This window comes from Onychostoma macrolepis, chromosome 07 (genome assembly GCF_012432095.1).
Source record: "Onychostoma macrolepis isolate SWU-2019 chromosome 07, ASM1243209v1, whole genome shotgun sequence".
NCBI classification, from domain to species: Eukaryota; Metazoa; Chordata; class Actinopteri; order Cypriniformes; family Cyprinidae; genus Onychostoma; species Onychostoma macrolepis.
Window position 1 is genome coordinate 31,063,501 of NC_081161.1, and position 15,012 is coordinate 31,078,512.

The 15,012-nt window shown below is 37.3% G+C and overlaps 1 protein-coding gene across 3 annotated transcripts; it reads left to right on the plus strand.

Annotated features, from left to right (window-relative positions):
* Nucleotides 1–258: 258 nt before the first annotated feature.
* alpk3b (alpha-kinase 3b) lies at nt 259–14,618 on the plus strand. 3 transcript variants are annotated; one of them, XR_009271875.1, is made up of 15 exons: nt 259–592; nt 1,413–1,451; nt 2,384–2,505; nt 2,596–2,713; nt 2,794–4,849; nt 8,023–9,748; nt 10,013–10,157; nt 10,814–10,941; nt 11,114–11,152; nt 11,256–11,530; nt 11,621–11,709; nt 11,848–12,065; nt 12,182–12,230; nt 13,290–13,657; nt 14,249–14,618. XR_009271875.1 is itself a non-coding variant. In XM_058780519.1 (14 exons), exons 1-14 carry the CDS (start codon nt 468–470, stop codon nt 13,552–13,554), a joined length of 5,394 nt encoding a protein of 1,797 aa, XP_058636502.1. In that variant the 5' UTR covers nt 259–467; the 3' UTR covers nt 13,555–14,618. The 3 variants fall into 3 exon arrangements, 2 of the variants coding, with proteins under 2 accessions (XP_058636502.1, XP_058636503.1); XM_058780519.1 differs by having other exon boundaries at nt 13,290–14,618; XM_058780520.1 differs by lacking the exon at nt 1,413–1,451 and having other exon boundaries at nt 13,290–14,618.
* Nucleotides 14,619–15,012: the final 394 nt, after the last annotated feature.

Below are 15,012 nucleotides of genomic sequence, written 5' to 3' on the forward strand. Positions count from 1 at the left end.
CAGGATTTATGTTAGTGGTACTGGCCCTGTACTGAACTTGGAAAAAAAAAAAATTAAGAAGGACTTCCATCATGGATTTCAGTAAGAGAGGGATGTTTTAGTTGATAGCAAAAAAAAAAAAAAAAAGCTAGTGAGTCGGTTTTGGAAAATGCGATGTGCTTGTGTGCCTATTTGTGGCCTTGCTATAATTAGCCTTCATGGCCACGCAAGCTGCAGACTGATTGGAAACAGTCTTATGCCCCGGTGCACCACCCCAGGAGTCCAACAGCACAGAAAGAAAACACTGAGCTTAGAGCACACCCCTGAGTGTCCAAGTAAAGACAAAAACATATAGGGAATTTACTGCTGGGATGCTGCTGTCTTACTGGTCTCCTTAACTTTCTTTTGCGGTTTCTTGTGGACAGTCTTTAAGAATATATGCTGAATATAAGCAGCTGACTTTGAGTGGACACTTAAAGACCAAGAAGATGAGTTCCAGAAGACTGATGAACCGTTCGCTCTCGAGTGATGGAAGGTCTCACTATGGTGGCAGTGATATCAGCTCTCAGAATAGAAGGGCCGGTTATCTGAGCAGTGTTCGATCTGAAAGCAGGTAGAGGTTTCTGATTCCTGATGTAAAATACATTAAATGCATAACTGAAAGTACCATTAAATGCTTAAACATTTTGTTTGAACATTCAAACAGCTTGTTTGATCCCTGTGAGTGAGTCATGAGCCCTCACTATTGTTTCTTTGTATAAAGCACTCAACCTTAATTCTGGGCTGTCACTATAATATGTGGATTAAAGCATTTGTTAAATGACTACTTTCTAAATATACATGTTTATAGTGAGTGTTGTAAATAATGCAATGGTGCTTAAACAACAATCTAAATAGACAGGCCTACATAAACGGTACATAAATAATGGATACTAAAAGCCATAAGCTTCCTCAGACTATGAATGAATTCAGCCTTACATGACATTTAATTCCGAGCAAACAAATAAAGGGAAAAAAGAATGTGTTTGCTTAAAATACAGAGTGCTTCAAGGATTCTGTTCCCTCACTAAGAGAGGTCATTTTCTTATGTTACTGCCAATGGTCAGTCGAACTCTTGAAAGACTTGTGTGAAGGTCATAATGTTATAAATAAGTAGTCTGCAGTGCCAGCCACAATAAATGACTTTTAGTGTTTACCAATGCGCAATTTACCACAGCAGCAGAGGTTTGCATTATATAAGTTACTATGGAGATTTCACTTGTTTACTTCTTTGTTACATTTTTGAGATGAAAGAATCCCCAAATATAAAGAACTTAATGTACTTAAATACAAATAGACTTGAGTCCTGTAGTTTCTGTGTGATTTCGGTCATCACTACAGCAAACTTGTGCGCATGGCTGATGGATTCTTGTGCTTGCTTCATCTCTGCTTAGCTATGCTGGTCATAGATTCTCTCAGATCAAGCCATCCAGGTAAAAAGACAACTGTTAACCAGGACTAACTAACCTAACAGGTTAACATTCTTACAGCCTTGTAGTAAAGTTATACAGTAGAAGAAACAGATGTGTACTTCAAATCCTAAAACGCTAGATGATTCATATATATATATATATATATATATATATTTATTTTTACTTGACAGTGTTTGTAATGTCAACATAATGGTGATTGTTTCGTCAATTTAAGGCTCTGTTTTCTCTGTAAACTTTAAATAAAGTTCTCAAACAAATGCATACATACAGAGGAGAAAATCTGTGTTAATGCATACAATTAAAAATTACAGCTTGAGCATAAATGATGCACAATCGAAATATTTTGCTCACGTTATATTAATTAAATTTTTTCTTGTTTGTATTCACATATCATGTTTCATTTCAATTTAATTTCATACAGACATATTTGTCTAGAATAAAATCTATAAAACCTATGAAAATATCTATACATAAAAGGGATTTCAAAATGAATGACTGATGAAAATATGAAATGTATGGCTTCATATAACAAAAATGAAAGGGACATGGGGACATAGAAGTTGAAGAAACACCCAATTTGTAAACTTACTGTAAGGTCATTAGGAAAGAAAATTCTTACGGATGTTAATGATGCAGTAACATCTGAATTACCTACAATTATACAAAGTCACACAGCACCTACTCAGCTAATTTGTACATCTAACAAAGAGATTGATATACACTTTTAATCTTTAGAATTTTCAGTTTATTTTAATATTGTGTCTGACCTAGCCAATATAAACATTGTAAATCTTACTTTGCATGAATGCTAACAATAAAGACGACAGTTATGTCATCAGTGCTCTGCTGATGATAAGGCAAAATAGTAATGCAAATTTAACACTTTTTTTTTAACCAGATTTATCGATTACAATATTTAACTCCATTTTTAGGAGCACTCTCTGCAGTGTCATGGCCCAACTAACTGAGGAGATACAGCCAACATTTGAAACCACATTAAAATCCAAAGCTGTGTCTGAAGACGCTAACATCAAGTTCAGCTGTGTGGTCTCAGGTATCCAATTAAAGCAAGTGAATCCATTGTGGAACAAGTTGTCCAAACTTCCTGTTCCCCAGTCTTTAATTTTAACCGTCACATTTGCAGGCCATCCAGTCCCCGAGGTGACGTGGTACAAAGATGATGTACAGCTGGACAGATACTGCGGTCTTCCCAAATATGAAATTTCACGTGATGACAAGACACACACACTCCAAATATACAAGTATGCTGTTTTCTGGGAAACATTTTTCTTGTTTTGATTATTTTTTAGTGAACATTTAACTGTGTGTATTTCTATCTTAGCTGTACTCTGGAGGATGCTGCAATTTACCAAGCATCAGCACAGAACAGTCGAGGCATCGTGTCATGTTCAGGGGTGTTGGAGGTGGGAACAATGAGTGAGTACAAGATTCATCAAAATTACTTTGCAAAGCTTAAACTGCGAAACGAGAACCCACGTCGTGAGCAGGAGGAGCCCCGCAATGCAGGCAAAGAGAATGTCAGGGTGAGCAGTCCTGAAAGAGCACAAAGGAAACGTAGGTCCCCCATGGAGATCAGAGCAGCTGGCAGCCCTTCAGAGGAGAAAGACATGGAGGTGGATGCTCTCAGTCCAACACCTCCAGTTCAAGAGTCAGCAGCAGCAGCAGCAGCATCTGTTTATGAGATCTCAAACTGTGAAATGATCACAAATAGAGACAAAGATGGCCAGGAGCTAACGTATATCCATGATACCGTGAATAATGCCTCCAGCAAACAGACTAATGAGCATTACGTCAAGAAGAAGATCAAAATCTCAACAGAAGCAACAGAGGGAATTAAGGAAAACAGACAGACTGGAAGAAGGGAAGAGATAATGAATGAGAGCGGGGTTTCCACTGAGAAGATGGAGGTACAGAACACGGTCGATCAGATCACCTCCGTGACTGAATATGAAAACAAAATGGACATAACAGACAGACAAATAAGTGAAAAACAATCAGTGAAAGTGAACAAAAGTGCCTCAAAAGAGTCAAAGAGAGCTCAGGGTGCTCAGATTGCCTCAGTGTCTGAATCTAGAAACAAAATGGACATAACAGACACAAGAAAAAGTGAAAAAACTTCAGCACACACGAACAAAAGTGTCTCAGAAGAATCAAAAATAGCTCAGGGTGCTCAGATCACATCAGCAACAGAATCTAAAAACAAAATGGACATAACAGACACAAAAGCAACTGAAAAACAGTCGGAGAGAGTGAACAAAAGTGTCTCAGAAGAATCAAAAATAGCTCAGGGTGTTCAGATCACCTCAGTGACTGAATCAAGAATTAAAATGGACATAACCCCAAATAAGAATCAAAAATTGTCAGTGAACGCAAACAAAAGTCCTTCAGAAGAATCAAGGAGAGCTCAGGGTGCTCATATTGCCTCTGTGACTGAATCAAGAAACAAAATGGACAATGCAGACACAAAAACAAATGCAAAACAGTTGGTAAACGTAAATAAAAGTGTCTCTGAAGAATCAAAGAGAGCTCACCACACCTCAGTGACTGATTCTAGAAACAAAATGGACATAACAGACACAAAAATGAATGAAAAACAGCCGGTAAAAGAATCAAAGAGAGCTCAGGGTGTTCAGATCACCTCAGTGACTGAATCAAGAAACAAAATTGACATAATAGTCACAAAAACTAATGAAAAGCAGTCAGTAAAAGTAAACAAAAGTGCCTTAGAAGAATCGAAGAGAGCTCACCACGCGTCAGTGACTGAATCTAGAAACAGAATGGACATAACAGTCACAAAGAAGAATGAAAAACTGTCAGAGAAAGTGAACAAAAGTGTCTCAGTGACTGAATCAAGTAACAAAATGGACATAACAGACACAAAAACAAATGAAAAACAGTCAGAGAAAGTGAACAAAAGTGTCTCAGAGGAATCAAAGCGAGCTCAAGGTGCTCAGATCACTTCAGTGACTGAGTCAAGAATCAAAGTGGACATAACAGACACAAAAAAGAATGATAAACAGTCAGAGAAAGCAAAGGAAAGTTCCTCAGAATCAAAGAGCGTTCAAAAGCTAATTACAACCCAGAAACGACTGCCACTGAAGTTTTCCATGACAACCCAGATGACCAAGGTGATTGAAAACACAAAGCTAACTAAATCATCTGACAAAGGGACATCAAACCTCCAACCTCAAGCTCTAGATACTGTCCAGAACTGTAATCCAAGAGTTATAGACAGCAAGCGCATGGATTTTGATGACCACAGGAATAAAACTCCAGTAGGTACATGTGTGAGGATCTTTCCTCATTCCTGTGGTGGGAATGACGTCAATGTGGACACAGGGGAGAGGAATGCGTCTGCATGCTCTCTTAGGAGCTTGGTGAGTGTTTCCTCATGCTCTGGCTGTGACCTCATGCGAGTGTAATGTTCCCAGTGGTAGTGAGACAAGTACCCCCCCCTAAGTCACAATCATAAAGTATAAATAGAGCCGCAAGCATGACTTTGATGATGTGACAAGACCCATCTTATATGACACACAAGTAGGGAAACAGACAATAATAATATTCCCATTACGCACATCGTGGCTCCAGGGCACATTGAAGTATAGAGATCCTGAGATCCATCAAATATGTTTGCTGTCCCTAATCACCTGTTGCTACATGACGTTCAAAAGTAGATACAAAATATAACTTTACTATGCAAGCCGTAAGTGCTGTGGACAGACCAGCTGCTCTCCTTTTAATATCTCACATTCCCCTCTGATCTCATAAAGCCTTAAAATACTCTCTAAATATGGGGAGTGCAACAGCTTCCCCAAGGCAATAGATGCTAAATAAAAAAACAAAGATAGACCTAGTTAACTGGAAACAGGTGGCTTCTCATTCTAACTTGTAATCGTGTAATTAAGGAATTCACATTATCTAATGTGGGCTCTGTCAAATAAAGTAATGTTGAATCCACTTATTTTCTCTTGTTTTTCTCTTATCTTAGCTAAATGAGAGATAATCTAGTGATAATATTACAGAGGTTCAGCTAACACAATGATCTGTTGATTTTAGATTAATGACTGAAGTGCTAATTGGCAGAATCTCCCTGCAGATTTACAGTGGTTAGGGATCTGGCATTAGTACAGTGCAGCTGAGCTGAACCAGTATATCTGTTTTATATGTGTGTATAAGAACATTATCTTCCCATAAAGGAAATGTCTGGATCTTTTGTGTGTGTGTGTGTGTGTGTGTGTGTGTGTATATATATATATATATATATATATATATACAGTATATATACAGTATCGAAATTTTCTTCTACAATAAGCATTTTTATCAGGATCTTATGTGTGAGTTCAGTAATTTCACATTAGCGGCAATGAATAGGTTCTTTTTATTGCCATCAATGTGAAATAACTGAACATAAATATAGGAGCCTGAGAAAAATTATCATTTTAGAAGAAAATTCTAAAATGAGCGACACTTAAAGGCTTTTGCATCTGAACTCTTCATATATATACAGGTGCTGGTCATATAATTAGAATATCATCAAAAAGTTGATTTATTTCACTAATTCCATTCAAAAAGAGAAACTTGTATATTATATTCATTCATTACACACAGACTGATATATTTCAAATGTTTATTTCTTTTAATTTTGATGATTATAACTGACAACTAAGGAAAATCCCAAATTCAGTATCTCAGAAAATTAGAATATTACTTAAGACCAATACAAAGAAAGGATTTTTAGAAATCTTGGCCAACTGAAAAGTATGAACATGAAAAGTATGAGCATGTACAGCACTCAATACTTAGTTGGGGCTGCTTTTGCCTGAATTACTGCAGCAATGCGGCGTGGCATGGAGTCGATCAGTCTGTGGCACTGTTCAGGTGTTATGAGAGCCCAGGTTGCTCTGATAGTGGCCTTCAGCTCTTCTGCATTGTTGGGTCTGGTGTCTCTCATCTTCCTCTTCACAATACCCCATAGATTTTCTATGGGGTTAAGGTCAGGCGAGTTTGCTGGCCAGTTAAGAACAGGGATACCATGGTCCTTAAACCAGATACTGGTTGCTTTGGCACTGTGTGCAGGTGCCAAGTCCTGTTGGAAAATGAAATCTGCATCTCCATAAAGTTGGTCAGCAGCAGGAAGCATGAAGTGCTCTAAAATTTCCTGGTAGATGGCTGCGTTGACTGTGGACTTCAGAAAACACAACCAACACCAGCAGATGACATGGCAGCCCAAATCATCACAGACTGTAGAAACTTCACACTGGACTTCAAGCAACATGGATTCTGTGCCTCTCCACTCTTCCTCCAGACTCTGGGACCTTGATTTCCAAATTAAATGCAAAATTTACTTTCATCTGAAAAGAGGACTTTGGACCACTGAGCAACAGTCCAGTTCTTTTTCTCCACAGCCCAGGTAAGATGATGCTTCTGACGTTGTCTCTGGTTCAGAAGTGGCTTGGCAGCCCTTTTCCTGAAGACGTCTGAGCGTGGTGACTCTTGATGCACTGACTCCAGCTTCAGTTCTCTCCTTGTGAAGCTCTCCCAAGTGTTTGAATCAGCTTTGCTTGACAGTATTCTAAAGCTTGCAGTCATCCCTGTTGCTTGTGCACCTTTTCCTACCCAAATTCTTCCTTCCAGTCAACTTTGCATTTAATATGCTTTGATGCAGCACTCTGTAAACAGCCACACCTTTCAGTAATGACCCTCTGTGACTTACCCTCTTTGTGGAGGGCGTCAATGTTTGTCTTCTGGATCATTGCCAAGTCAACAGTCTTCTCCATTATTGTGGTTTCAAAGAACAAGAGATACCCGGAATTTATACTGTAGGGATGGTCATTTATTCAAACTCAAATGTAAATATTCTAATTCTAATTTTCTGAGATACTGAATTTGGGATTTTCCTTAGTTGTCAGTTATAATCATCAAAATTAAAAGAAATAAACATTTGAAATATATCAGTCTGTGTGTAATGAATGAATATACTGTAATATACAAGTTTCACTTTTTGAATGGAATTAGTGAACTAAATCAACTTTTTGATGATATTCTAATTATATGACCAGCACCTATATACTGTATATACTAGTTAACAGGTCAATGAGTGATATATTAGGGGCATGATTCACCCAAATGATGAAGATTCTGTTCTGTTCTTTTACTGACTCTCATGTTGTTTTAGAACTTTCTTTTGTTTGTGGAACACAAAAGATCTTTTGAAAAAAGTCTACACTAGAGTTCAAACATACTTTTATTCAGCAAAGATGTAATGAATTGATCAAAAGTGACAGTAATTTTTACATTGTTACAATAAGATTTATTACTTTTTTACAGTTGTTTTAAACTGTAAAAATTATTTCACAATATTACTGTTTTCTACTGTATTTTGAATGGTGGTGTACAATGACAGTGGGGTCCAATGTTGTTTTGGATCCAATTACTTTCATTACATGGAAAAATAGAAACATTCTTCAAAATATCTTCTTTTGTGTTCTGAGTTTGGAACAAATTTGGTTGAACTATCCCTATAAAGCTTCTGAAAATTCTATGATTTCAGTCTGCAGGTGAAACTCACACTCAACCCACAGAGCCACCAATTTGTGGAGACGCGCCCATGGATTTAAAGCAACAACCCTCATTAATGCATGAGGTCACTGCGAGTGTTACGGAAACACTCAGTTCCTGCCACCTCGAATCACAGGGAAAGAAGCTGAGAACAGGTGATCAGTCTGTCGCATCAACAAAGAGCAGTACACTTGTCACTGAGCCTCAAAACACTCCGCCGAGTGAGAAAATCTCCTCAGGTCATATTTCACACATGCTTCAAGACGGCCAAGTCACTACAGCTATGAGTTCCTCATTAGGAGATGACACATTAACTAACATGTGTGAGAAGGATAGCAAAGCTGAAAGCCAAAACATCAAAGAGTCTGATAAACTAAAAGGTGAAGCAAAACTTGCATCTCTTTCTAAAGAAAGGTCAATGGCAAACTCAAACCATTACACAAATCAAGTCATCGTCACAGAACTTGTACAATTTCGCACGACAAACTCAGATGTGGTGCAACCACAGACCATGAATGACTCATCAATCTCTAATGTTCAAATGAAGGATAATAAGGCCCAAGAGTGTCAGAGCACTTCTCTTGAAGCTACAGACAATGTTGCTAAAATGGACAAACAGGCACAGTCAAATGAAACCACATCGGAACTGCCCAAATTAACTCATCACGAGATGCAGAGTTACTCTGCAAAAAAAGGCAATGATCATTCTGGCCCCTCTACATTCCTCTCCCAACATTCAAAGGTTTTACCCACAGAATTTACCATTCCTACAATATATATAACAGATGTGGACAGCACATCTCAAAATAGTACAGAAACAGAACACACTGTAGATTCTGTTCAAATCAGAACTGAAATGAATACAGCAACCTCTAAAGTGACAGATAGCAACACAATCGTACAAGTAAGTAATATATCTGAATGCACAGACACCACGAACAAAACCACAGCCGATGAAAAGCTTGATCTTTCCCTGCATTCGCAACCCTCTGAAGTCAACAAGCCTGATCAACAGCCACAAACTCAAGAAAAACTGATTCAAGGACCTGAATCAAGTCATTGTGTCACTGACTTTGTTGCATCAGACTTAATTAGACTGAAAGATGTCACTATGCAACGTCACTCTGCTGACAAAAGCATAGAGACCAATGAAGCTGGCTTAGCTAAAATTAGTCATCTTACAGAAACAGATCTTAATCTGAAAACTGATTTGGACACCTTCATAAAACAAATGAAGTTGGCTGCATTAGATCTTGAGAGTTCAAATCTAAGTACTACAGCCAAGGTAAATGCTGCACCACATATAAATGCGAAAGACAATGTTAAATGTGGCGAGGAAGTAAATTCTGCAGTGACAGAGCTCACTACCTGTAAGGTAACAATTCCATTGAAGACTACAGACCAGATCTTCAACTCTACTGCTGCCCACAGCGAGCTTGTCACCAAGACTGATCAAAAGACTACATTACCCAGGACTAAAACAGAGAAGAGTCTTGAAGAAGCAAACAGAGATTCATATCAGGGGGATAAATTATCTTTGAAAACACAACCTGCATCTCCATTACAATCAGTTAGTAACCCACCATCGAAGACATCATTGGAAACACACTCCCCTCGTCTCACCCGGAGGACTGTCCAGGCTGACCTCCCCAAACCTGCAGGAAATGAGTATGTTCAGCCCAAACCAACAGAGAAAGACAAAGAAAACCAATTCAAAGGTAAAGATGGCAAGAAATGGACACTGAACACACAATTCCAGCAGTTACAGTATTTTTAATTAATAGTTTAAACAAGTGGTCCACAATTGACAGAAAAGCTGCTTTTCCAGCAAAGCTATTGCATTTTATGCATTCCCTAGGAATCACACTTATGGCCTTTGGTGTTTCTAGTACCCTCTGTTCCCACTGTGTATCTCACCATTATGACTCTTTGTTTCCCCCTTGATCTTCTTTTCTCTCTTCCTCCCTTTCAACTATCTGCAGTCCCACAGGTTATCCGTAAAATCCGACCAGAGGTGTTTGATGCCTCTGGACATCTGAAACTCTGGTGTCAGTTTTTCAACATAATAAGTGACTCAACAATAAAATGGTACAAGGATGAAGTGGAAATTGCTGAGATAAAGAGAAGGTACACACAAAGTTTTACTGACCTCTAAGTGGTATTCAGTGCCCAGTATATATTATATATATAATATAATACATATATTCAGAAACACGACTCTGTGAATCAAAAACATACAGAGATATTGTCTGATTTATATCAACTAATGACTCTTACAACCCGATTCTTTGTATTAAATCAAACACATACAGCACAACGTTTGCAGTCCAGTCCACAAACAAATGGCCTTAAGACTCGGTTCTTTAAATGAATTGTTCAGAAGGGAAAAGCACAAATTTTTATTTGTGCATCCTCGCGTCTCAGTTCCTCTTCATTAAGATGTGAAAGAAGAAAAGAAAACAAGGCACCCACCCATAGTATAACATAACCAGTTTGGATCTGAAAAGTCCCTCGCTGAATAAATCACTAAATCCTTCAGTTCAATCAATATGACTCACATACTAAACTGCATCATATCATTGCATTTAGTGTTACATGCAGTAAATGAAGTAAGTTTGTTTCCTTTTTAAGATTCATGAAACTTTAAAGTATCACTACTGACTGATGGTTTATGAAGACTGGTTGTTCATATGACAAGTGTGCAATATTAGTCCTATTATGTATATTATTATAAGCTGATCGTATCTTCTGATGGTATTTGTTGTTGTTGTTGTCTTTTCTAGTGCAGGAGATGAGACTCAAGTGTGCTTGGCTATTATACAGATGTCCAAAAGAGACAGTGGTGTTTACAGATGCACCATTACCAATGAATATGGCAAAGATTCCACGGAGTATCTTCTTAGCGCAGAGTGTAAATCTACGACCCCCCCACCCCACCCAGTTTTCCATATTATCTTTCTAATATGTTCCTTTGTGTGAATTGCCCATATGTTCTCAAATTCTCAAACAATTTGTTCTAGAGAATTTGTTCTAGAGAATTTGTTGTGACAGAGTTTTGTGTTGTCTCTTGCATCTGTTGACAGTTCTGTCTGATATGTTTCTGCATGAGGAGCTCCAGGAAGGTAAAAAAATAGCAGCTGTATAGTGCTTTCAGTCTTTTGTTTACCCCTCGGTACATGTAAATCTCTGTGTCTTTTACAATTTCTCTCTCTCTCTTACATGTAGTTGGGGAGGAGATTGAGATGACTCCTCTGATCTTCGGTAAAGGTCTTGCTGATGCAGGTTGCTGGGGCACAAAGTTCTACGGTCGGGTCACAACGGAAGAAGCTCAGGTCGGACTGGGATGCGAGCACAAAACCAGACGGCTGAAAGCGATCTATGGATTAGATCCTGTGTTTGAGTCAGGCAGCTCATGTTTTATGAAAGTGCGAAGCCCTATTGCATATGAGAGCAGAGAGGAGACTGTCTTGGCTGAAAGGAATCTTCAAATCACAAAACAGGTGACAGATGTTTTAAGTTCTTTAAATGTCCAGATAAATTTAACATTTCTCAAAGATAAGTTTTATCGGTTATCCCTCACAATTTCATAGGACTGTAGAATTCAGAACATGGCTAGAGAGTACTTCAAGATCTTTGCTACAGAGACAAGAGTGATAGAGAGCTTTGGTGCAGCACTGGAGTGAGTGAGATTTTTTTCTCCTACTAAGCTCTATGCCAAGCACAAGATTTTATTGTGGTTTAATTATAAGGTCAAAGAGCATATGAGAATCCTAGCTGATCCCACATGTGTTGTCACTGTGACTGCGTATATTTTCAGGGTAAACCCGCTATACTTCATGTACTTGCCAGCGAGCAGTATTCCTTATGCAACAGTGGAGGCAGAGCTTAAGGGTGTCTATTTGCGGTATTGTGGACTGGATTGCACCAGGTCACTGGTATTTAATGAGAAGTTAGAAGTGGCACAAAAGTGTTCTTGTCTCCAGCACTGGATCTACCAGTGGACCAATGGAAATGTGCTGTTCTCCAGACTTGAGGGTAAATTAAAAATAAATATATCTAAATCAAATTCAAACCAAATATTGTGCATGTATTTGCACTATTTTTAGTTCAAATGATGACTCTGATTCTATTGTTTTTCTTTGATGTTGCAGGAGTTGACACAATACTGACAAATATCGGAATAGCAGTCAGGTCAAAGGGGTGGGTACCAGTTAGTACTTTTAAAACAATTCAACAATTCAGGTTTTTTGATGGTGAAATTCATTCTATTGCATCTACTTACACTAACACGAATTACATTGCTTTTTAAAAGTTTGAGGTCAGTATGAATTTTTTTTTTTTAAAGAAAAGTGACATTTAACATAAACGTGTCAGTCCTCTGTCGTGTGTGTCATGTGTTCCCGCCTCTTGTGTCCATATTTGGTCTTGTTCCTGTCCTTGTTAAGTGTGATCATTAGTTAAGTCTTGTCCAGCTGTGTTTAGTCATTATCAGTAATTGTCATGTGTATTTAGTTCCTGCCTGTTTAGTTAGTTTTCGTCCGGTCTACTCGTTATTCCCCGGTGTTCCTGTCTGTGTCAACCTTGCCTTGTCTTGCCCTGTCATGATGTCATGATGTCATGATGTCATGATGTCATGATGTCATGATGTCATGATGTCATGATGTCATGATGTCATGATGTCATGATGTCATGTCATGATGTCATGATTAAAGACTATTATTTTGAAGTTTATCCTCGTCTCCGTGTTCCTCGTTCGTCCCTGCTGTGTGCACCGTGACAAAACGCTGTTCTTTTGAATGTTCTATTTATTAAAGAATCCTGAGAAATTTATGTATCATGGTTTCCATAAATATATTAAGCAACAAAACCATTGTCAACTGTAATAATAATATGAAATGTTTCTCAAACACAGTCAGCTCATTATAATGATTACTGAAGGATCACGTGACACTGAAGTCTGGAGTAATGACTGCTGAAAATTCAGCTTTGCCATCATAAGAATAAATTACATTTTAAAATATATTTAAAAAGTTAAAATGTTTAAAAAGTTAAATGTTAATATTATTTTACAGTATTGCTGTTTTTATGGTAATCTTGCTTTGGTGAGCATAAAGAGACTTTTTTCATAAGAGGCCAAACCCGAACTGAATGGTATTGTATGTTAATTAATTGGTTTAAACATTTAAAAAAATAAATAAAGTGGTGCAACATTAATATGTAAATTCATGATGCATTCATGATGTTTTTTTTCTAATGCAGGTATCAGGGGTTTCCTTGTGAGGCTAATCCAAAGGTTTTCGAGCAGTTTCAGTTTCAGCATCAGTGTAATTACTTCTGTGGTCTCTTAAACCTCAAACCTCTCAAAGCCCCAGAAACACTTCAGACTTCAACCAGACCCAAGGGCTCAAGCAGCCCGCTACTACAACGAAAAACAGTACCCAGCTCCTCCAGTCCCCAGACCCCACGCAAGGCCACAAAGAGCCCCAAAGTATCCCGCAAACTGAACCCACAGACATCCACCTAACTCAATCCATTTACAGAACTAAATGGAAAAAAGAGATGTCTGTCTGTTATTGAATCGGAACGTCGATCACTGATCTGCATGCAGCTGCATTTACTACCCGAATGTAAGTAAGAACAACATTCTTTTGATAAATGCAACATTTTACATGAAATATGTAAATCCAGAATCATTACCTAATCTTCTGTTGCAGTGCTCTTTACAGAATTTGTTTTGAAAGGGCATTATAAAAATGTGTGTGATAATGTCAAGTGCAGCTGTAGCACTACAAACTTTATATTACCTCTTTGTTTATTTATAAAGGAAGTATGGTGCTGTTTGTAAATAGTAATTAAAAATATGAATTTAGTTAATTATAAATGAGTGTTATTGTATGAGAGCATATTATTTCCATTTGGTTGTGGATTAACATGCATAATGCATATCTAGAAAATGTTTCTCAATATTCTTAAATAGTTTATTTTATATGGGTTTTGCTCAACAAGAGGGGAAGAAAAATGAGAGAATATTTATGGCTGACCTGAGCTTGATATGAGAGGCATAATGGAAACACAGTCACTGATGATAACAGTATTTAAATAATGACATGACTTAAATGTTGAGTTGACATTTAAAATCTTATCTCAGATATCTCACATTGCATTACTGGATGAACTAACATGCAGGTGATCAGTCTATAAATTTGCCTTTGGTTTAGATGAAAAGGAAAAGGAAGCCATCCAAAGAGTACATAGTAAGTCTTACTTAAGAGGAAAATTTAATGTCATATGTTATGTCTCATGAATGAGCGCTAAAGCATTTTGACTTTAGGCCACAGAATGTAATTAAGTCAAATAAATAATCACGCTAGTTTAATTGAATTAATCTGCTCTACTTCACCTTGTTTATGAGACAAGCTTGTTTACAGCTATAGTAAAGCTATTATTAATATTTTAGCTCACCGTGACAGTCATGAGGCACATCACAATAGGTTCTAGAACTGACTTTAATGACCTTAACCCTCTGGTGTTGTTCAGTCCTTAGACAGAAAAAAAATGTTTTGATTTTTTAATTTTAATTTTTACTTAACCGGAATTATATGAAACATATATATGATACAATATATATATATATATATATATATATATATATATATATATGCATATTATAAATTATAAATATTTTTCCACCAATTGTCATTCAATGGATTTTAAGTACTTTTGCTTCATTTTTCACACAAGTACTGCAGCAATTGAAAAATAGCATAAAATATGTTTATTTATTTATTTTTGCATTTTATATATAAATGGTCCATACTTTAGATGATGTGTTTAGTATCATGAAGTAAAAATATACAGTATATATATCTCTTTTAAGTGTCTCTTGGTCTGTGTGGGCAAACACTGGCACATGAAGAAAACATTATGAATACAAAATGAAACATTCCAAAACCTAGACAGGATCTGAAAAGAGTGTGCAGAG

Coding starts and splice junctions, on each gene's coding strand:
- alpk3b (XM_058780519.1), top strand. CDS start 468: ATGAGTTCCAGAAGACTGATGAACCGTTCGCTCTCGAGTGATGGAAGG. Junction 10,158..10,813: donor ATTGCTGAGATAAAGAGAAG/GTACACACAAAG, acceptor TGTCTTTTCTAG/TGCAGGAGATGAGACTCAAG. Junction 11,710..11,847: donor AGCTTTGGTGCAGCACTGGA/GTGAGTGAGATT, acceptor GTATATTTTCAG/GGTAAACCCGCTATACTTCA.